The following is a 24,174-nucleotide window of genomic DNA, read 5'->3' as shown; positions in this document are numbered from 1 at the left end:
GCTCCAGCCTTCCTACTCCAGGCTGCACACACCAGCCTTGTGCAATGTAGTTTTTTGGACACAGAGGCTTGTCTGCCTTACAGCAGCCGCACACAGGATAGTGCTAACATCTGTGAGACAGGACGAGCACTGGAGCAGCAAGTTAGTGCAAAACGTGGAAAAGTTGAGAAGAAACTTTTACTTCCATCTCCTTACTTCTCCTCCTGCTTTGTGCCTGTTGGAACAAGAATGGGTCAGCTGTGTGGACGATGCCAGCAACTGCTGCGGGACTTCGTGGCCTCTGTGCAGAGGATGTGCACCAGCCTGGTGTGCAGGATCAAGGAATGCTTAACTCTGATAAGCAAATGCTGCTGCTTAAAACAAAACAGCTCTAAACCCAGACAACTGTACAAACCCATCCTGCAGCCTCATGAGAGGGTGACAGCAGAGGAGTTTCTGCAGCATATTGAAACAGGTAAGAGGGATTGTTTGTTTCCTAAAGGGTTATGAAGGAACAAGGAGATTCCTTTTGTGGGTTGAAAATAGATTACTGGCTTGAACTGCTTGTTTAGGGCATGAAGCAGCTTGGTGATGTGGGTAAGGCTAGACCTATGGGGCATTTTCTTTATATATGTGACACCAAGGGCTCAAGTAAAATAACAGTTCTATCTAGTTAGAAATGGTCAGTCCATTTCTTGCTCTGCCACTACTGTTAATACATAGGACATGTTAGTATGCCGCATAAAAAAGAGTCTAATAACTAAATTTAATTTTTTTGAAACCCACCACTGGGGTCAGAAAGCTAGGAACAGGCTGTACCAACACTGGTTGCTACACGAATGCCTGTCTTTGAGTGTGACCCTGGCTGAGCTGTGTGCATCCATGTGGGCTGGCTGCAGAAAATCTGGACTTGCAGTGGGAGTGTCTGCATTATGGATGGGGAAGGTAAAATTCACCATGGGACAAGCACAGTTGATCTCACATGACTTCCTCAGATCCCAGGCAACTGGTCTGCAGACTTTTTAGACACAAAGCTTGAAAACAGTCATGGGATTCTGCTTTAATCAAATTAGATCCATAACTCTTAATGTATCTCCTCTGCTTTACAGGCTACCTCCCTAGTGCCCCTACTTAAATGCTTGTGATGTCCTCTCTATCCAGTTCTAGGATTCAGCAATATCAATAGGAAAACTTCTTTTATTTTGCTCTGGCAATCACAGTGAATCTCCTTGGATGAGTGTGTTTCTTCATTTGTCCAACTTAAAAACATTTCTTGTTTCAAGCCTGGGCCTGGCCCATTTCTTGTTTGGTTTTGCTTTGTCTCACATCAAGCTGGATACTTGGTTAAAACTACTACTCTGCATAGCCCTCTACTTTCATTTGTGTAAAAAGAGTGGAACAGAAGCTATTATTACTACTTCTTTACTTGCACTTTCAGGGACATAAAACCATCCTGTGAGGGGGACCAGGAGAGACGTTTTTACTTGGTGTGACAGAGTTAATGCTGTTTGGAATGGTCTGTCATGGAACAACCTTTGGAATAATTGCTGTGACGCTGGTTGTTGGGAACATGCGTGACTTCTCCTCAGCTGGTGTTACTGCCCAGTGAATGTGGGGGGTCCCATGCTGCCAATACAGTTCACTCATTGTTGCACATTAAGCACTGGCTAAATCCTGGAGTCCACAGCTAGAAGAGAGCCAGACTTTGCAGCTTGACATGCAGTGGGGATCTTCCAAGTCTGAGCTTGTTTCTCCAGACTACCATGCTCTTGGCTGTATGAGATTTTCTTGGCAGTATCCTATCTTGGTTGATGGATCAGGTGCAGTGACAGGGTGGTCTGAAAGAAATGGTGAGGCCAGAATGGCCTTTTGCAGCACCCACTAATCCTTCCTGAAAATATTATTTTTTTCTTGAGAAATCCTTCCCTCTTTGAGCTGGGTCTTCAAAAGACTGATCAGTCTTGGAACCTCAGGAACTGGGGCACAACAGCAGAGAGCCTAGACCTTGTGTGACAGCAGTGCACACTTGGCAATGGGTGCTCTCAAGGTGGTCCCCAATGTGTGTGACAGGAGATACACGGCACCCAGGAAAAAGAACCAAGATTAATTCTCTGAGTGGCCAAATCCTGCTGCCAAGACAAATGGAGGCAAGGAAGCCTCATGAAGAGTACCAAGACAAATCCCTCTTACTTTAGCACTTTCTTGTGTATTTCATTCCAAGATGGAGCAAGCCCATCCTCAGTTCTAGACAAATAATAATAATAACCAGGGAGCCAAGACTGTGACAGTTTGAATGCAAGGAGAAACTTTATGGTTCATCATTATACTCACCGTTAGCTGGGGCAGCAAATGCTTGTTATTACAAGCAGGTGAAGATTTTGAGTGGCTTTCCCAAATAAAAATGCACAGATATGTGGGAGATTCAGGTAGCCATTGAGTAAGGAACAGAATTCAACCACATCATGAAGATATTTTTTTGGCTTTCTGTATAATCTTTCACGCTGGCTAGTCCTTACTTTGTGTGTATTGTTCATTATTAAACAAAATCGATCTTTACACCAAACAGTTCTGTGAAGCCCACTTACCTAATCTTGTAGGAGTTTGCTACTCTTGACATGTCAGCAGCTTCTAATGCCTTGAGATATCAGCTGAGCTTTGCAGCAAGGCATGAGAGCTCACACCTTCACAGCCCTCCCCTCTCTTCATCCCATGGAAGGCAAAGTAGCTAGTTCTTGTTCATAGAAATGTTTCAGTCTTTAATATACTACTTTGATCTACTGTCTGAAAATATATCTTACAATTGTATGCTTCACCAGTCAATTGATTCTGCATTAGCTTTTCAACATTTTATATATATGAGCAGTGGTTCAATGGGCTTTTTTTTTAAAAAAAAAACAACTCTGCTGCTTCTTTCCAGACATTATAAGTACATTATACAGTCACTTACAGAAGTTATGCATGACTGCTATTGCTTTATAGCTATTGCTGAACATCTGGTTTATTCACAGGGGAACTATCATACTTGGGAGTAGGTAGAATCATACTAGAAATCTGAGCCTGAGGCAAGCCCAGTTGCAACTCATGTTGCTATTCCCTGAAGTTTTGTACTGTAATATCCAGGATGAGAAACATAGTGAATGTAAAATTCAGTAAATTAAATATATGCTCTTTCTATAGCTCATAAGTAAGAAAACCACATGCAGTAGATATATGTTAACAAAGATCTATAATCCAGGAAAAAAAAATAACCCAGAGATTTTTATCATGAACAGGACCACCTGCTTTTCTGTGGATAGCATAAAAATGTCTAAAGATTATAATTTATCCTGCTTCCAATCAGTAGCTTTTTGAGCTTCACAAGAGGCATTGCCAAGGACAGGTTATTCCAGATTCATTTATTACTTCTGCTCATTAATGAGGATATATGGGCTTTATGGAGTTGTTGCACTACAAAAATCCTTATGTTTGGTTGGGTATAAATTTCTTTTTGTGAACGAACCCTTTCCAGGTATAACTGAGTCTGTGCTGCCTTTGTACATCTTCTCTTCAGGTTGTGTAGCATCACCCTTTGGAACTGAATCTCTGGAAGCCTTAAGGACCTTAGCTTTTTCTGAAAACCCAGGTTTACAGCAGTCTGCTGCCCTCTACTACTTGCATATGAGTCAGCACAGTAAGTTACCTCAGTGCATTAGAAAATTTTCACTTAAATAAAAGTATTTTTTTCAACTGTGAAACTCCCTTTGAATCATTAGTCAAAGTTTATTTCCTTTATGCTGTGGTATTTGCTAATGAAAATGACAATGCTGTCATTGCCATGTGGACAGAGTAATTTTGGGGTTTGCTATTAGAAGCATGTCTCTCATTTTTGTAATTGTAATGCTTCTGAAAAAACTCAGCAGAACCCAAAGCAATTAGACTCAATGTATACTGAGTCTCCTGAAAGAAACACGGTTAAAACTATGGTAGAAGGAAACGGACATAATGATCATTAAATGTTTTATATTATAACATTTTTGGAAGAGGACAAAGCTCTAGAGGCCAGATTGTACTGTAGATTTATGAAGAAAACATTCTTGTTTGTCCCAGCTACTCCATGCAGACACTTGGGTCCTGAGGTAATTTGTAAATGATTAGAAGTCAGCCTAGATTTGCCCAAGAAGATTCCAGAAAGATTTTGTGTTCTACAAAAAGGCAGAAATACTAGCAACAAGCAGACTGTGATTTACTTCTTTGTTTTCAATTTACTTCAAGGAGAATATTCTGGCACTTGGCTTTATAGGTATATATCCATATATCCATATATATATATATATCTCCATATTTATATCCTTGATATCCCTATATTTTTGCTGGATAAAAAGTGCAGATAGTCACAACCTGAGGACCTGCTATGAAGCAGAATGACTGGTTTGGTAGTGAAGCATATTGCTTTCCCTTCACATGATGTTTTTGAAGTACTTGGATTATTCATAACCTTTTCATGAAACTTGCCCTGCTTTGCTAGTAGCAATGGAATTTAAATGAAGGGAAATACCACTCAGACTATGTATGGTAGCATCTGAGGCTTAAGACCAGCAAGAGAAAAATGTGACTGTGGTGAGTGATGAGACTCCTGAATATTTTCCCTCAATCCTGCAGTGAATGTTCCCCTGCCTGCAGAGCATCTGGAAGCCTTCTACGCCTTACTACGGTCTGCTGACCTGGAGGTGCAGCAGGTGTCTTCCTTGTCCCTTGTCAACTTCTTGCTGGAAGAAAATAGTGAGTAATTAAAAACACATCTCTGTTCAAGTAAAAAAGTGTCTCTTCAGACTTAGACAGAAGTAGGGCACATCTACACACCCAGGTCTACACAAACCCGAATTCCTTTTTTGTGTGTGTGTGCCTGATGGGACAGGTGTGAGGTTTTTCTGTCTTCAAGCCACATGGATCTTGGTTGCACCGGGATATATCAGATCCCTCCCACTAGATTATATCATGTGGCAAGAGATCTTGGATCTGTGTGCAAAAGCTGATAAATTATTTCCAGACTGGGGTAGAACACCTATACTATTGTCCTTCTTTGATCAAGAGCCCACCACTTGCCCTTTCAAGCTACAGGTACAGCTCATAGAAATAAACTCTGCCTATGAGATAGTGCTCATTTTCTTGTAATTTTTTAAACAGAACTTGTCTCAAATTGCCTGCAGATTTAAAAAAATAAATTAATTAAAATGTTTACTAGAATTTTCTTCTTTCTGTAGCTGATAGGGCAATTGTAATCGAGATAGGGCATGGGAACTGAAGATTAAAACCTTCCCAATAAAATTTATATTGATAGAAGGGCAGGAACACCCAACACGTCATCAGCAGAGTCCTTGTTGCATCTACTACTCTGCTTCCTGTCATCTGGGCCACAAGAAATGCTACCCCATAACAGCAGAATCCAGGATCAGTCTTCAATAAAGCTAGCTTTTTTCTTTTATTTTATTAAGGATCTTGCTGCTAATAATACCATGTCACTATTTACAAGTAAACAATGATATTTAACTCCAGAAGAAAAAAAGCCATGGATTGATTAAGTTGTGAACCTATTAGAAAGCTCCACTTTCCAAACTGAACATACATTTGAAAAAAGAATTGCTAGCAAATATATTTGGGACCTTCTGAATTAGAGCCGCTGAACATCTTTTACATTCTTTCATGAGTCTGACGAGGAATCAAGAAAACAAATCTAGGAACATTGAGTGTCTCTCAGGTTGTCTCCATCTTAGATCTGTTTTGCATAATCATAAAACAGATCCCCAGAGCAGTGAGAAGATACACTATTTTCACAAAGACATTATCTGTTTACCTTTATGTTTCTCATTTTTTTTTCTTTAATTTATGAATAGTTGACAAAGAATTGGTTGTCCAAATGGGTTTACTTGAGCCAATTTTGGATCTGCTCGAGTCAGAAGATCCTGCTGTCCAGTGTAATTCCTGTGCCTGCACCATGACTTTGGCTGGTACAGGTGAGTGTACTGTTCTTTCCCTTTATGTTCTGCAGTGAATTAATTCAACTTGTATGCTATGTTTCAAGGTGAAATAACCTAATTGCAACTGGCTTGAGTCATAAGATGAAGTAGCATATTTAGTATTCCCACATAATAAATTCTGCCTCGAGATTCCAGTTAAGATCTTTAGCTCAGTGTTTCTGTCTTTCATTCTCTCATGATTACAAACCTTTTTCTGATTTCCAACCTAAATATATTTATGACCATCTTATTTCAGTGTCTACATTGGTTTTTTGCTTCAGTAGTTCTCCCTCTCTGATGTCTGTGCTGATGAGGATCCTTCATTTTACTAGACTGAAAAGGCAAGCTCATTTAAGCCCTTTTGCAAGTTAGAATCTACATTCATCTTCACAGCCCTTCTGGCTGTAAATTTAAGTTCCAGAGATGGAACATGGCAATTGCATCTCCTGCTTAGTGATCCCACAGACCTCAGGCATTGTTACAGGCCCAAGATGTACATAAATGCTGCAGGAGTTCCATTTTGAATTAATCTTTTCTGAAAGAGAAGTCATCAGAAATGTTTGTTATTTCATTTGGGGTCTCACCTTGTCTTTTATTGTGGCATCTGGGGAAATGCGTTTTGGGGTACATCTCATGTTAACACTTTGGGGTTTTTTGTAACTGCATCACGGTGATGTTGCTGTCCTGCAGCTGACTTTATCACTGAGTCTTTCTCCTCTTCTGCTTCTATTTCCAGTAGATACCAATCAATTAAGGGTCTACAACAAATATTTCCAGGTGCATGTCCCTGCATTTTGTACTGTAAGGTTTCATTCTGTTTCTGTTGCTTCAGTCTTCTAACTTGTCTCATGTTTGTATAATATTTCAGTCTTCTACTGCATTGACAATATATACCTTTGTATTAACTGTCTAGTTCAGAAAAACAGCAGAGGAACATCTATCCTGCCACATTTCTTGGAGAGATGATAGTACAGTTATACATCTTGCTGAGACAGATATCTCCATCTACAAGTTGACAAAGCAGATACCGTTCAGCCACATTGTCTCACCAAAACTAGAATGAGAATGGATAAGGGAAAATTATGTGTAAAAATAAACTCAGCAAACCCACAATGGGCACTAACAAAGTCTGCAGAGGAAACTTGTCAGCTAAGGAATGATCCAAGGAAAGAAAAAATAATTATTTTGCTCGTGTGGTGGGTACCAGTTGTGGTGTCTCCCCTCTCTCACAATGGGAATGGGAACTCTAGTCCCTCCCAGGCAGGAGTAGGGTCCCCGGGTCTCCGTGTGCCTCCTTGCTCTGAATCAGGCTGTAAGAGCTCATCCTCCCACTGCTGGCTTCCAGTGTTGATCACCACCTCTGAGCCCTCAGGCAGACAAATCGAGGTGTTAGGGATGTGAAGCCTTTCCAGTCAAGCCAGTTAGATTTTTCTTTAAGAAAGAAAAGCTTTTGAAGTACCCAATGTCTCATGTGCTAGCATATTTTGCCCTAGTTACATCTGAATCCCTTTGCCCAAATTTGAGGATCTCTTCCACATTCACACTCATTCATGGAGTGTATTGTGTGAAAGAATCAAGCAAATAGCAATATATGAATTCTCAATCTTTTTACGTCTCTTCTTTACTCAGTAAACTCTTTCCTAGTAAGAGTTTACATCACAGCAGGCTGGTTTCCATCAGCTGGAGCAGCACAAAAGAGTTTCTGCTTCTGCTGAGGGAAACAAAATAATATGCAGGCAGATTACATTGGAGAAAAGCTTGTTGACAAAAATGGGCAGAAAATTTCACCACAATAATAGCTTCTCACATGGAAAAAGCTATTTTTAAATACATTACTCTTCCCAGAGCAGTTATTTTGCTAAAAAATTAGAGTATATTTTCCCAGAATAAAAGGCATGTCCTTGAGTATAAAATACTCACATGAATGCAGAAAGGGACTTGTCCTGGGATGACACTGGATGAACTGTACTTGAACAGATATGCTGGATTATTCCCCTGTATAATTAGGCTTGAGGTACAGAAATATTTGTTGTTGTATTTCTTCTGTTAACTTTCTAAGTTAGTTGGCACCTTCTCTTCAATTAAAGAAGAGTTGATCTCATCCAAATACCTCCACATTTCTTGCTTTCTTCTGCTTTATGTTTCTCTCAGCAAACTTCCAGAGACTGGCTACTGTTTAAACCGTATAGGAACGTATGTAAATGAAACAATACGCCAGTAATAATACTGTGGTCTTCCGTGGCAGTTTGGCTCATATAAACAATGAAAGATGCAGACTATGGACTTTGATTTTCATAGAACTGTAGAATCATAGAACTATTTTGTTGGAAGGGACCTTCAAGATCATCTACTTCCAACCCCCCAGCATGGGCAGGGACACCTTCCAGTTGACCAGGTTGCTCAAGGTCCCATCCAACCTGGCCTTGAACACTTCCAGGGAGGAGCCATCTACAACCTCCCTGGGCAATCTGTGCTAGTGCCTCACCACCCTCCCAGGAAAGAATTTTTTCCTGATGTCTAACCTAAGTCTCTTTCAGTTTAAAACTGTTTCCCCATGTCCTCTCAGTACATGCCTTTGTAAAAAGTCCTCCCCAGCTTTCCTGCAGGCCCTTTAGCTACTGGAAGGCTGCTATAAGGTCACCCCAGAGCCATCTCGTCTCCAGGCTGAACAACCCCAACTCTCTCAGCCTTTCATCACAGAAGAGGTGCTCCAGCCCTCTGATCATCTTTGTGGCCCTTCTCTGGACTCACTCCATGTCCTTCTTATGTTGTGGACTCCAGAACTGGATACAGTACTCCAGGTGGTGCATCATGAGAGCAGAGTAGAGAGGGAGAATCACCTCCCTTGATGTGCTGGCCATGCCTCTTTTGGTGTAGCCCAGGATACATATGGCACAGATGATTATTTAAGTAATAGTTATTTTTTCCTGAGTTTTCCACCCAGGAGTCTCAAGAGCCTCTGCAGATCTTTTTATTTGAATTCTCATTGTACTCCAGAATGTTGAGTACAGCTTAATATGCTGGCATGCAAGGAAGCTTCACCATGTCGGAGAAGAAGCATTTTCAAATTCCAGTGGTTAAGTCAAATTCTGTCTTTAGAAACCTCTGCATTGCTTGTAGCTGTCATAGGAGTGACACAGGCATATTCAAAGTGAAAAACTGGCCCTGAATATACCCTGCTAAATTAATTCAGTCTTACCTGCAGTTAATTATGTAGGTTTTGATTGACAGGCTGTGAATAGCTTGATTAGACATACCAGTGGTACAAGGCAAGTATGACACCTTGCTAACCTGTTTAAGGGAAGTTATGATCCTTTTAGTTTAATCACACTAGTCACAAAGTAAAGCATCAAATCAGATGTGATCTATGGTTAATCCAGAAGTCATGACTTAGTTTTCCCATTAACCTACTAGAATTTTTAACATGTTCCTTTGAGCATGCAGGGAAATTTTGATATAAACCAAAGAATCAGAGAAGCAAATGCCAAAGAAATCTAGTCCTGCTAGCTGTCCTGCTTCTGGCTCATAGTAGGATGGCAATATCTTCTTTTTTTCTTACCTTCTTGGAATCTTTTCTCCAGAGTCCAACCGAGAGGCTATAGGTGCTGCTCGAGGAGTTACACCCCTGCTGTCTCTTGCCAGTTCCTATGATCCCAGAGTCCAACAAAACGCAGTTGGGGCTATTCTCAACCTCACACAGTCAGGTACTGTATTGATTAATGGTTTACCTAAAATTGCTGAAAGAAAAATTCTCACCAATGTAAAAATATTTCAAAAGGGTTAAGGCAAGAATAAAAGCATACCTGAGTAACAAGTTGTTCCTTCTTAATATGTCATTCCTGTTGATACCATAGGCTGGTGACATAAGTTTGGCCTCTCTTTTGCTAATGCAGAACCTTTTTTGCCTAGTACCAAAATAGGAAGACTTGATTTTCTTATACATTCTTAATGTACAGTAACTTAAATAACCAGGAAAAGAGACAAGTAATTATTTTTTAAAAGAAATAACTTGGTCTTAAAGGTTGACAGCATACTTAGTCATTCTTTGAACCAGTCTCAGAAGCTTATCCAACAAGGTCATGGAATATATAATAAAATCACAGAATGGTTTGGGTTGGAAGAGACCTTCAAGATCATCCAGTTCCAACCCCCCAGCATGGGCAGGGACACCTCCCCCTAGACCAGGTTGCTCAAGGCCCCATCCAGCCTGGCCTTGAACACTTCCAGGAAGGGCAACCTGTGCCAATGTCTCACCACTCTCACAGGAAAGAATTTTTTCCTGATGTCTAACCTAAATCTACCCTCTGAGGTCAAGCTCTAAGAACGTTTCACTTGTACTTCCAACTTGATATTGGAAGATGCATACTATAACTATTATGGGCCAGACATTAAAGGCTTCTGGGATATCTGCCAACAGCTTTAGCAAAAGCAGTATTGCAGAGTGGACCTCTGCAATAATATGTGCATAACCATACATTAACTCCGAAACAAAACAGCACTATGTCTCACCTATCTAGATGATACCATTATCTCACACAGCTAAAAGAAACAGTTGTGAAAAATGTCTGTTATCACTATGTGATAGAAGAGAATGGTTGTCAAGAACTTCTACAGTTGTCTATTATGCATTCAGAGTTTATAATTATTTTTTTAACACAGAAATCATGGTGGATATCATACTGGAGGTATTTCAGCTTGAGATTCTCTTGACAGCCTTTTCCATAAGCTCAGCAAAGGCTTAATCCATTAGGCAGCCTGCTATTAATTTTGCTAAACTGTCTGCATTCTGGTATATTGCACAAGCTATAAATTATATACTCTGCAGTCACACTGATTGGCATATATTTGGACAACTTCCCCACACTCTAGAATCCAATGACTGTGAATATCCTCTCAAGAAAAGAGGTAAGGAAGGGCAAGACTAATTGCCAATGCTGTGTGTTTTTGTTTTTGTTTTAATGGCAGAGAAAATTCAACAGGTCCTGTGCAAGGAAGGAGCCCTGCCAGTTCTTGCCTTGCTATTGGAATCTCCTGACCCAGAAGTGCAGGTATGTCTCTAGCAGGTCAGATTTTTAAACAGTAACTGTGACTGTTGGGAAAGCACAAACCAGAGCATGAGGAAATGGAGAGGTGGAGAAAAGATTTCTCTAGAAAAGATGGGAAACACAAGAGAGCATCTCAGTCACCTGAAGTATACTCAAAACAGTTTGTCTAGCTGTGCAGGAGAAAGTTTATGAAGCAGAAGTGCATCTGCCAGCAAACACTAATGCATGCACACAGTTGTTATGTGGTTACCTTCCTGTGTCTTTCAGATCATCAGACAAGTTGCAGATAAGCCTCTTCCTCTGTGTTTTTTTGCATACTAACTTTGATCTTCCACTCTAAGCAATTTTACTAACTGGTCTGAGAAGGTGTGACTCGCTAAGATTTTTTTTCTTCTTGCTTTAAATGTCTGGAAAATCTTCCTACCTCATGCCTACCACAGACACCTGTCAATCTGCACACTTAACAGAGAGCCACTCTTGGTTCAAAAGTATCACCAGCAAGAATATGCTGATGAAAAACTATGAGTGAATCAGTTGTAAACTTTAAAATCCACTGATTCATTCATTTGGTCCTCTGAGCACAGGATTGTTTCCCCTCTCAGTTTTGCCATGCCTGTTCAGTTCTCTTTTAAAAGTGATGGAGCTTCTGGAATTGCTTTCTGCAGACTTTCAACATCATCAGCTTTCTCTGAGATTCATCTTAAAATTTTCTTCTCTGCAGTTCAACCTGTTTCTTCTAATTATACCTCCCTAGTAATACATACTCTCATATCTATATAAACCTCCCGAGCATTAATATTTAAATCCTTTGAAAACAATCTCTTGGCGTGCTAGGGCAACGACTACATGGGGCTTGAATAAATCAATGTAAACATGTAATACAGTAGATCCAGATGAGCTAACTTAGGTGCAAGCAGCAGTGTCGTGACAGCAGCACAGGACATTCCCAAATACTCAAGGCCTTAATGGGCTTGTACACCATGCAGTGCCACAGCAGATTGCATCACTTTTCCGGGAGGAAGCCCACTCAGGCTGTTACCACATCTACCCCATAAAGCACCCTTAAAGTGAAAAAAAAGTGCTTTCTTTTCATCAGCTGTAAATTTGAGCATTTTTCCAATTTATTTTTCTTCTCTTCAACATGCCACCACTGTGACCTCCTCTCTACGTTTTTCTGCAGTATTACAGCTGTGCTGCCCTAAGCAACGTGGCAGCCAATGCTCAGCACCATGAAGCCATGCTGAGACCTGGCAACAGATCGCTGCTCCGGACACTCATCTCTCTCCTATCCTCCTCTGTGAACAAGGTAAAGCTGTAGCTTTCTATTTGTGCAAAGGCTTAGCATCATAGTAGAGTTATAAACTTGGGCTTCCAGTTTCAGTCTTGCACAAATCTGCCCATCTACAGTGTGGGTGCCTGTGCAGCATCTTCCCCATGAGGAAAGACACATTAGAAGGTACATACAGAAGTTCTCTTTCTCCGTATAGAAGAAAAGGAAAGGAAATCATTAAAGTTCTTCCACAGCCCTGGACACTTTCTTGAGACTAGGATGGCCTGTATTCTTTAACTTGAAACTATGTGTGTGAAGTGTTCTGTCCAGGCTCTCAACTATCTTTGATCATTGTGTCTGCAACAAAAGGGTTCTGGAGTATTTATTATGTTACTGTTTTGTTTTGTTTTCTTCTTTTTGGTATCTGTAACTTTAACTATATGGCTTCAAATAATAACATCTTGAAAACCTGGCTTAGTTTAGAGCCACAACAAAACTTAAATAAGCCCAGGATTTAAAGGATGAAACCTTAAATTCTGTGTAGGAGGGTGTTGAAAAAAGGTAAAGCAAATGAGACCAATTAACTCCCTTCATTTTCCTAAAATTTAGATGGCATTCCTAAAATAAATTAACATCTGAATCCCACTGTCTTTTCCTAATCAACAGGATGACTGATACTAGTGGAGGCTAAAAAAATTCATTGAAACTTTGAAAAAAAATTGTGTCCCAAAATGAGTTCTTCAAAGATAATGTATTAGCTTTTCTATTGTTGTTATGTTTATTTTGCATCCAAAGCAAGAACATGCATTACTGAAACTGCTCTGTTTTTCCTTTTTTTTTTTTTGCACAAGCAGCTTTCAAGCCAGGCATGTGTTTGCCTAAGAAACTTGGCTAGCAGTGGTAAGCAATATATTGGAGATAAGCAAAACATACTTTTTCTTTTCTTTCTCTCCCTGCCTTTCTGAGTGAGCACAGTGGGCTGGGAACCTTTCATGTTAAAAAATTAAGAGATACCCTCTTTTATGCTTTTTCTAATTGTATATTAAGGCAAGACAGAGGTTCAGGTTTACTAATTAAACCAGCCTCAGAGTTTCCAGGTAGCAGGGGGAGGTATCTGAATGAAGAGAGAGACACAGCAGAGATTTTCCTACGCACACAGCCTTTGCAACTATGTTAAATTTTTGTCCCTTCCATGTTTTCTAAGCATTAAACTTTATTAGGGCAGAATATCTTCTGAAATTGCTGCCTGACTGGGGAACTGCCTTCTCCCAAGGCGTGGATCTGTCTATCATTAAATATAATTTTCTCCCAGGCATTTGTCATCCTCTGTAGAAACTGTATCCTTTTAAATGCCTGAGATCCATTTCTACAGCATGCTTAGGAGATGAAAGCAAAGGACTGGCAGACTCAACATTAGAGCCCAAGGGTCCAGGGTAGAGTTGTTCATCTAGAAAATCCAATCATAATTATAGAGGAGCTGAAAATAAAGGAACTGCTGAACTGCTCTTTGGCATGGCTGAAAATCCCTGGACTGATTTGCCTTTTAGCCTGCTGGCTGGCTACTGTGGCATTGCCTTTGGTGCTCAAAAACTCACTGAGTTTGCAGGGACAAGTCAGTGATAAGGATTCAGCAGGATGGCTGATCCCTCCCCTGGATAACTATAATTCTATGAGATAGATGGTGCCTAGGGAGGTCTTTCTGTCTGTGCAGTAGAAGCTGCCACCTTCTCACTGTGCCTTAGGCTGAAGCTCTCAGAAAGTTCTTCTCCTTTCTTCTTGCTGAGGTTTCAGACTCAAACTGAAGGGTGCCCATAGCTACATTCTGCTCTCAAGCCTGTATTAATCCTTTGGCAAAAGGAGCCAGAAAAACAAGAGTGGGTTTTTTAAATAACCATACACCTGACATTCCCCCATCCCTTGGAGATGGGGAGGTCCCCTCTCAGTTAATCGCTGAGGCAGTCAAATGCTTATGAGTCAGGGCCTGAATTTCTCCTTGCAGTGCTCTGAAGCCCTCTGACCTTGTCTGTTTTCCCAAACCAGCAGATATCCAGTCTGAGATGGTCGCTGAGGATGTCCTGCCCAAGCTGTGCTCTCTCTTGGCATCCAGCAGCAAGGATGTGCACCATGCCTCCATTGCTCTGCTCTGGATACTCTCCCAGCACCCACACAACCAGGTAGGGGAGCTCATTTCACCAGGCCAGAGGGAAGGAAAAAATTCTGGCCCTTGCCTAGGTTATGGCAAAGCTGCGGATGAAATGCACTCTGTGAATGAGCAATAGACTGCGTGAGGCTTCCCAACCCTTCTCCTTCCCACACAGTTTGATGAGGTTTTGTCTGCTGCATCTGCACCGTCACTGACTACCCAAAGAGCCTATTTGTTGTTTTGAAAAGGAGCCAAACAGTCCCATAGTCATAATACGGGACTGAGGAAGTATTCAAAGAATTCATAGTATTCAGCTGAGGAAGTTATTCTTTGGTAACAGAGCTTCCTCACACTTTGAAAAAAGCAAGCTACCTAATGTGTGCACCTAAAGTGCATCAGTTGAAAATCAAGTGAAGAAATACTTTCTTCCATGTATGGACAGTTATCCAAAAGTACATTTACATAAATTTAGCACCTTTTGAACTAGAATCAAGACAGAAAGGGAGGCTAATAGAATTTGAAATCCTACCTATCTTTAGCTAACTTTTAGGACTTCACTGTGTCTCCTAATGTTTTTAGTTACAACACAGTTCTTTCACCTACTTCCAGGGTAAACACCGCCCTTAGCAGTGCAATGCTAGGCAATGCTAGGCAAATACATGGAAAAGTCTGACTAGAGATAAGCTAAAGCAAATAAAAAACCCAGACACTCCTACTGTACTTTCATCCTCCACATAAAACCAGTAAGTAGTCACTGACAGATTTTTAAATGTGCTTTTCCATTACAAGAATCAAAGGCACCCTTAGGAACCTGGATGTGAAAGGTTTTTGATAGGTGTCTTAAACTAACAAGAACCTTTTAAGAAAGTTTGGGTAGATAAAGCAAAAAAAAAAAAAAAAAAAAAAAAAAAAAAAAAAAAAAAAAAGATAGTCTTTCCTGCCACATTGCTGTTAGCAGTAATGACAGATGATCTGAGTGACCACATCTGGGCTTAGGTGGTTCTGATGGCTAAAATACACTCAGTCTGATTTAAAGTGTCCTCTGAGTACTGGAAGTCTGGTGCCTTCCATCTCTGTTCCACGTAAACAGGACGGTACGAACCAAACTGCATCTCCTCTAACTCCAGGACATGATGGAAAAAATGGGTCAGCTCAGTGCCTGGGAAGCAGCAACCAGAGCACAGAGCTTTTCAAAGGCACTGAGGCTTCATAGGTTTTGTGCTGGCTGCATTAGGACCAAATTGACGAGTTAGTTGGAGGCTATTTGCACAGTAGAAGCATTACTTAGTATGAGGCATTATGCTGTAACCTTGTACTCAGCCCTTTTTGCTTTTTCTTGCCCCCAAACACCGTTTACACCTTTTGTTCTCCCAGAAAAGAATAGCTGCAGCTCTTCTCCTCCCTAATCCTCAAACATGTCTTTACCCCAGCTACAAAGGGCACGGTGCAGCCTCAGTGAGGCACAGATACACACCAGGAGCTCACGCTTGTTAAACCAGCAGTGAAGCAGCCTGTCTGTCCTTCTTGGGGGAAAAAAGACCCTTAAAGGTTTATTCTCCAGTGAGAAGTATCGAAAACTCAGAATTTGTTTTAGTGAGCAGACAGAGCTGTCCCTGACTACTGAATGTTGCTGCTTTGTGCGAGCGAGCCCCGGGCACTCTGAGAAGGGGCTGACCTCTCCTTACTCATCTCCTGCCTCCCCACCTCCATGCCTTCTCTGGCCTGTTTTTCAAATAGCTTCAAGGCTTCTTTCTCTAACCCAGGATGAATTCCCAGTGAATGAAAGAGAGACTTCTCCATGGGAACAGCTGTTGGAAAACAAACCACTGAACAAAGCTAACCTTTACAGCCAAGTCAAGTGATGCTTGAATTATTACAAATACAACCCAGGATACAATAGGGCAGAATTCATCTGCCCTTTCGTTACCATGAAGCAAACCCCTGGGAATGCTTAAAAAGAGCTCCTCTTCCTGCTTGAACCCCTTTTTTTTTTTTTTTTTTTTTTTTTTTTAGCAATCCCCTGGCCAAGTTGTAGACAGCAATTCCCAGCAAGCGCTGGAAAACTTCCCTCTTGTGGGGAGAATTTTATTCAGCTCTCCCAAGGACAGTGCAACCCTGAAACACTAAAGAAAGAGTCAAGCTTTTCTGAGAAAACAGCCTTTTAAATCACATTCTTTTAAGCAAAAGACCTGAAAGTCAGGGTGGCAGGGGCCTGTCTACTCTAAGTGATGCCACTGATTTACCACTCCAGCAACAAAATAATTTTGCCTTCCTGTCTTGCTACCTGGTAAACAGGAAACAAAATCTGTCTTGTCAAGAAATCCCTGGACAAGAGGTATCAATGCAGGATCACAACTGTAAACACAGCTGCTGCTGGAATGCTTTTCCTTGTGGTTTGTTGTTGTTGGTTTTTTTTTGTTTGTTTGTTTTGTTTTTTTAATTTGTTTTTTTTATTTGTTTTGTTCTATTTTGTGAGGTCAGATGAATGTCCACCTGAACCACCAAATCCATTTTTTACTCAGAATTTTCTCATGATCCTCTCATTCTGTGCAGGATTGTGCCAGGAAACAAAATCTGGATCCCAGCCATGTGCCAGCCAAAAGAGGTTCAGCAGAATTTAAGAGTACTGTCACTTGCTAATTTAGGTCCTAAACAAGCAGAAGTGCTTGGCAGGGAAGTCTTTATATGTTAGAAAGTTCATTTATAGTCTGTAGACAATTTCTTCCTCTCAGGCTGTAGCAAAACCAGATATGGGTACCGTAGTTGATGGGATTACATAGAAGAGAGGACACTAAGGACAAAAGCACTGGAAACAGTTATTAATTGTAATATAATCGGATTATCTAAAATGATATTATTTCAGCCTTTGAAGAGGAGGAAAGCTGATTAGAGAAAATTTGCAGCCATACCTGCACATAGAATTCTGCCCTGAGTTTAGCCATAGGACTGCCCTTTCCAGCCATTTTCATGTTTTACTTTAGGATTACTGGTTGTGACAGTGCTTAAAAATGAACCTAAGTAAAGATGCCAGTTATTACCAAAAGAAACAAAATACACTTTTAAAATTTAATGTAAGTGAAAGAATGCTGCAACTTAAACTAATCTTTTCAGACGTCTGCCCTTCACACTGCTTCAGTGATGCTGACATTTCATAGGTTTCAGAATTATGCAATTTTTTCAACTGCATATAGGACTGATGATTTGCTTTATGTTGAACACTCTCACTAGTAAGTCTCTTTTTCTTAGTAACACAGATCATATAGTTCATTACTAAAAAACTTAACTGCATAAAGGACTGAAATACCTAAGGGAAAGAGACTGAAAGAAAAAAATCTCCCAAGAGGAAACTGTGTGTTGCTTTCACTTGTAGGCCTAACCCAAAGCTTGCTGAAATCAGGTTGCTCTTATAAACAGCAGTTTATCTTATAATCTGTACTGTTAATGAGGAAACTACCTGGGTAGTAAACCAAACTCAGAGTAAGATTCTATTAATATTAATGGTAGCTGGAGAAACAAAATGGCACATGCAGGGAGAGAGGGACTCGGTAAAGTCCCTCTAAACCATCCATCAGATGGCAGAGAAACATCTGTATAAACTCAAAAAATGCTGTTCCAAACATGTTACTAAAGTGATGCCTTGTCACAAACTGCTCTACACATACAGCCATTATTATAGGCAAAGTAAATTGCTGAGGTACCCAAGGACACACTGCTGCTGCTTCACCACGTACTTTTGTCTTTCACACTGATCCTGACCACTTCTCCTTGCAGTCAGGATCACACATCCTTCCCCTGACTACAACCAACCTCTGGCAAGTGCTTGATACAAGCAAAAATAAATTACCAGACCTTAAAGACTCCAGCTTTTCATAGCAAGTGCTCTAGATCAGTGCCAATCTGTAGACCGTATTTTGGGAGGAAAAAGCACTGGACCCAGCCACTACACCAGTGGTTTAAATGAGCTAAGTAATGCTTTTCTCTCAAAGCAAAGATCAGTGTTTCTATGATTTCCTGTAGAGTTGCATTGTGTTGTCTGTGCTGGATGTAATTGGGATACTGGTTGTCTTCTCAGGACACTCTGGCATGTGCTGAGCTATTGCAGAGCCTGGGGATGCTACTGTCAGCACATAAAACAGACCCTGTGATTGTTGGCCATACTGCTTGTATCATCAATAACCTGAGCCTTTCCAAAAACAGACAGGTAGGCACCTGATGTGTTTCACTGAACTTTACCCTAAGAGGTTGCAGTTATCCTTATATCAAATCAGCATTACCTAAGAAAGGTGTTTTTAAAAAATGAAACATATTGCAAGGATACTGTATGCAAAACTGTGTATGAATAAAAGGACCTGATGTGCCACAATGGAAAGGGGGTTTATTCATATTTTTCCAATGCAATGCAAAAATGCTAATGAAAATAAGAAATAATTTTTTTTCTTCTTTGTCATGACCAGTTACCACTAGTTCCAGAGATTTAAACTAAAAAGGGGCACTATTTACAATATTTATTTTCTTATACTAAGGTAAGGATTATATTAATTTCTTATAAAATCAAATTTTGCAGGAAAACAGATTCTCTCAAACTTAAGGTCCATAGTAAAAGTAAAATGGACCATCCTTTCAAAGTTGTTTTAAAAAAATACCTTACTTTTAGCTTTAAGTGTGACTTCATTCTGTTATCAGCAAAGAATTGATTCACCTTCATAAGGGTTTATAATATATAGATTGTTTAGCTCTCACTGCACAAGGGAATCCACAGAGATGAGTGGGACTGCCAGGTTTCCAGGATCAGTTCTAAGGAACCATCCTTAAAACAGGAGTCCTCAACACAAGGGGAAGAGCAGTGGTTTCATGCCAACAAGAGGGGACATGAACAGAGTGTGGTGTGGGAGCTCGAGAGGCAACAGTCTTCAATCCAGCTTTAATGTCTAAGAAGCAAGCTGAAAAAGCTGCAACATAAAATGAGCATAAATACCCACAAAAAAGATATCCCTCCTTCTGTTGATGGACACCTGAACTCCTTTATGGAGGTGTGAGCAGCTTCCATTATTGGGACCTCCCAGAGAGCTGATGACTTTGTGATTCAACTTCACTCGTAACCAGTCATCTCCAGGTGACTCATTCAGGACTCATTCCTTGGCCTCATGTGCTTTCTGTCCAGGTCAGCTCAGGCTAAGTCTCCTATCTGCTTTCAACTTGGTCTCTAAAATATATATCCCAGTACAGAGATGTGCTGTCTGACACCACTTTTGGCATAGCAGAGTCAACCTAAAAGACAAAAGACGCACGGAAATGTTTAATTCATAGCATCCCTCTCCAGAAGCAGAACTCACCTGTGCTAGTGAGAGGTCATCTCATATTTCTGCAGATCAGAGTGTTTCAACAGCAGAAAGTTTTCAAAGCCCTGAAGGCAAATAAGAGAACATAAAGAACTTCCTTGTTTCCCAATGCTTTGCCCTGGAGCACTTGGTTTATTCATCTCTGTAGCCAGACTTGAGCATATGACAGCTTAATACTAACATAGAGCCCAGTACAGCAGGATCAGGTCAGGAAATGCTTTGAGCTTAGTGTGATGTGTGATCATGACAACATCCCACAGAAAAAGCAAGCCCTGGAAAATGCCTGAAAATCAGGTGATCGCAGAACAACCCAAGGTGTTGTTAGATTTGGGAGGAAACTGATGTGTTAGCCCTCAGTATTGCTAAGAGCTATTCAGTACTTCTGAAGTCCTAAGACACCACTAAAAAATAATGGAATTGCTAAACACAAACCTTTTTCTTCTTGCAGAGAATCATTGAGAGCCCATGTGTTGAAGGTCTCCTCCAGACTCTGCTTTCTACTGACATTCAGGAAGATTCCCTTCATTATGTGACATTTTGCCTTGCTGAGCTGGCAAAGCAAGGTAGGGAAGCAATCCCACCCAAAATCATGTATGTATCACATAGATGTATCCTTCATTTATCCTAATGGGAGATGAAACACAGGTGGGCAGACAGCCCAGGTCTTCCCTTTTCAGTTTACTGGGAGTTTTGCCATGAGTATAAAGAAGAGCAAGATCTGACTTCCTGGCAGGAGACATGGGCTCCACTATTTGCACTTTTTTTTCTGTTGAAACCGCTTATATTTTTTTACTCAAAATTCTTTGCACAGAACTTTATTTTTATTCTTCTTGTCATTTCATTTCTCCAGCTTTTATTTCACAATAGAAGAAATTAATATAAGAAGAGAAAAAGGCTAAATTACAAAGAGATTTTCTCTTTAAATTTTTTGCACATAGTTTTTATGATGGATCCTGGATTACCACCTATGAAAGTTACAGCACTCCTCAGGGCAGAGGATCAGTGTAAATTTTCCCAGACTGCCCAGCATTGCATATTCTCTGTCAAACATTGTTTCTGGTGTAGCTGCCATGCAACTGATGCCTTGTCCCATTTAACTTCTGCGAGAGGTGCCCAGAACCTGCTGGACAGACTGAGTACAGTAGGTGAGAGCAGGTCTTGTACACAAAATGATTCATTCTTTCAGAAAACAAACCAAACAAAATAAAAATCCACCAGCCTTTCTGTGAAACAAATCCATGGCCTTGCCTTACTGAGAGCATAACCTCAGAACACGACCCTTTTTCACAACCAATATGTACTTATGCCACAAGTTTAGCACTTAATTTGCTTCTCCAGCCGTGTGAAGGATTTTCTATTTAGGCAGTATGGTTTCTGGCAGGCTTCTCACAACTTCTTGGGCACTAGACTTTCTGTTTACAGACTACTTTCTTCTTTGTCTTCCAGAAGGAGCCACATTATGTATGGTCCAATGGATGGATGAGCCCTTGACAAACTGTTTGGTGAGACTGGCTGGCTGGCTGGAACATCCTGAGCTGTGCTTTCAAGCTGCCTCCATCATCTACCACATGATGGGTCATGGTAACTGTCACACAGCATTAATTGTGCTTTCAAAGATACTTATGACTGTCTGGATTGAAATGAGCCATTTTTCAAAGGAGTTAACTGTCAGGCACCAACCAACCTTTGATATTCCTATAGCTGTAGCATCCTCCACTTGGTCTCTCTAGATTTATTAGCATAAAAGCGCCTATAGTCACCCTTGAACACAAACATAAACACCACTAAACAGTGATTGAGTGCATGAGAAAGCCATGGGATGAAAATCGTATCATAGAATCATTTAGTGGTTTGGGTTGGAAGGAACCTTAAAGATCATTTAGTTCCAACGCCCATGCCATGGGCAGGGACACCTCCCACTAGACCAGGTTGCCCAAAGTCCCATCTAATCCAACCTGACCTTGAACATGTCCAGGGAGGGGGCATCCTCAACCTCCCTGGCCAACTTATTCCTGTATCTCACTACCCTCACACTAACTAATTTCTTCCTAATACCTAAATTAAATCTACCCTCTTTCAGCATGAAACCATTACCTCTCGCCCTATCACTCCATGCCTTTATAAAAAGTCCCTCCCCAGCTTTCTTGTAGGCCTCTTCATGTACTGGGAGACCACTACAAGGTGGTCTCCTCTCCTTCAAGCTGAACAACCCCAACTCTCTCAGCCTTCTTCATGGGAGATCTTATTCAGGTGTTGCCCTCTTCAAGCACTACCATTCTGCAGGGCTAGTCTGCAGCCAATCCTAAGGTCCTTAAAAACAACTTATGTAGCAAGGATAACATAAAATATTCTGTACCAAGGGAAGCATAAGAACACTTTTCAGACAAGTGGTATTGTTGCATCTTCCTGTTTGACCCTCCCTATCATTGCATATTTGATGCAAGATTGGTGAGCCAATTATAATGGGATGGTTTTGTTCCAAAATTTTAGACCAGCTCTGCTCCCTGATAAGCAACAGGAAATGATCTTAATGAACAAAATGCTGATGTTGTAATTCTAGAGTATAAAAAATAAAATAAAAAAAAAATCATTTTCCACAAAGTTTTAAAGGCTCCTACTGATCTCCAGTGGTTCTCCCATTTATGCAGAAAAAATGATGCTTTTGTTGAAGCAACACATTGAAGAGATTCAGGCCTACCTCACGAATTTTCTTATCCACCCAGAGATCCGCTTTCAGCAGCTGGGCATCTCCACATTCTGCAGGCTTCGAGAAGGTGTGTATGTCCTTCCTGCCGGGTTCAGCCCCAGGGTGCTGCCAGGCTGTGCCTGCTCCTGTCAGAGGCAAACTGAGGCTTTACAGCAGCTGGGGCAGTGCCAGGCAACTTCCCCTGAGGAGCAACTCTGCTCACGTAGGGAAGCAGAAAAATCTCAAGGGTAGCTGTTACCTACCTGTTTTGAAGAAACAAAATATGTTACCATGAAGCAAGCCTGGTTAGTTTTTAATTTGTTTGCTTTAAAGCTTTCTGATAAGCAGGGAAGCAGGACTTCAGCTACAGATGGTGGGTTTTTTTTGTAGTATAAGAACGTTTGGAACTGGATGCAGCTTAAAAACTTTTATTTTTCTTCCCTTTTCATTAGTTTTTGTTGTTTTGGATAGAAGTTGAGTACAGGTAACAATTACATTATGGTAATAAATGAATATAGCATGTATCTTCACACATGTAGAGCCAGAGCCAAGACCCTGCTATGTCTTGATATGCACCTCTTGCATAAGGCTGTATTTGGCAACTGAACTTTGGACATCTAGATCAGGAGAACTTAACAGCAAACAATTTTGAATGGTCATAGGGATGAAAACTGGATTAGTATCTACTTTGTGTAGTAGAATATTATTCTGCCTTCTCTATAATTTACACTGTAATAAAACCCATCAACAGTATCTAACCTGAAGGACCAGCTTTTAAACATCTGCATTAAAATACGCGGAAAAACAGCAGGTTGCCTAACACTTGTTTTTCCTCTTCAGATCCAGAATTTTCATTAGCATTCAGAAATAGCCAAATGGCCAAACTCCTTGAGCAAGTCCGTCAACAAACAGAAGAGACTCAAGAACTCCTCAAGGCAGCTGTTTGCCATGAAGACAATATTTAAGCCAGATGGCTCATGAAAATTTACAAGGCCCAAACTTTTAGAGAAGACAATTCTTCCAATTGTTTCCTGTAGTTAAAGTTTTCCTGCTACTTGCAGTTTCATCCGAGATGTTCCAATAAGAAGAATCAGAGCAGGTCAGAGACAGTCCTCTGAACACTTTGGCTGCTTCATTGTGCTTGAGGACTACCGCTGCATTCCATCCAGGGGATTGGAAAACACCTCTCATGCTTGGGTAATCTTCCATGGTTTGTTTTGGGTTTTTTATTTCGCCACCACATCCAAAAAGCAGTGCTGCATTCATGAGGTTTTATTCATGGAACAGGATGATTCTACTGAAGAGGCATCTCTCAATTACACACATTCCTCTGCATTCACCTTTATTTTGTCTCTGTTCCATGTCCCTTCATTTAGATGGGACTAAACAAAGTCCCCCTTCAAGGACTTCACTTTAGAACAAATAATTCAATTAACACATAAAAGTAACAAGCTAGTAACAGGTTACTATAGCAAATACTTGCTAAAGGACAACTCAGAGAAGTTGCAAGAACTTGGTGAAAAAAAATAGAACAAGCCTACACTGTAAGCACTGCTCTCTAGCAGAAGACCAAAGACACATTGAGGCAGGTAAATGTTGCATAGACCATGTTCAGAATATAGGAGCTACCATGAAAGATTTAGTTGAGATGTGTTTGAGTAAAGAAATCTGTATTCTGCAAAATTATCTCCAAATGTACTCGCAACAAGGAAGATGTGA

The 24,174-nt window shown here is 40.7% G+C and overlaps 1 protein-coding gene across 4 annotated transcripts; it reads left to right on the top strand.

The window, feature by feature from the left end:
• LOC103528712 (vacuolar protein 8) lies at positions 1-23,782 on the top strand. 4 transcript variants are annotated; one of them, XM_008494088.2, is made up of 14 exons: positions 1-454; positions 3,530-3,649; positions 4,618-4,737; positions 5,850-5,969; positions 9,554-9,676; positions 10,938-11,020; positions 12,198-12,323; positions 13,142-13,187; positions 14,328-14,461; positions 18,503-18,631; positions 20,218-20,332; positions 21,216-21,350; positions 22,418-22,543; positions 23,296-23,782. In XM_008494088.2, the coding sequence occupies exons 1-14, from the start codon at positions 229-231 to the stop codon at positions 23,418-23,420; spliced, it is 1,728 nt and encodes a 575-aa protein (XP_008492310.1). In that variant the 5' UTR covers positions 1-228; the 3' UTR covers positions 23,421-23,782. The 4 variants fall into 4 exon arrangements, with proteins under 4 accessions (XP_008492310.1, XP_030303314.1, XP_030303313.1 ...); XM_030447454.1 differs by having other exon boundaries at positions 177-454; positions 14,331-14,461; XM_030447453.1 differs by having other exon boundaries at positions 177-454; positions 21,219-21,350.
• Positions 23,783-24,174: the final 392 nt, after the last annotated feature.

The sequence above is a fragment of the Calypte anna genome, chromosome 3 (assembly GCF_003957555.1).
Source record: "Calypte anna isolate BGI_N300 chromosome 3, bCalAnn1_v1.p, whole genome shotgun sequence".
In the NCBI taxonomy this organism is placed as follows: domain Eukaryota; kingdom Metazoa; phylum Chordata; class Aves; order Apodiformes; family Trochilidae; genus Calypte; species Calypte anna.
Note: the sequence above shows the minus strand (reverse complement) of the source record. Positions and strands in the feature narration are given on the sequence as shown.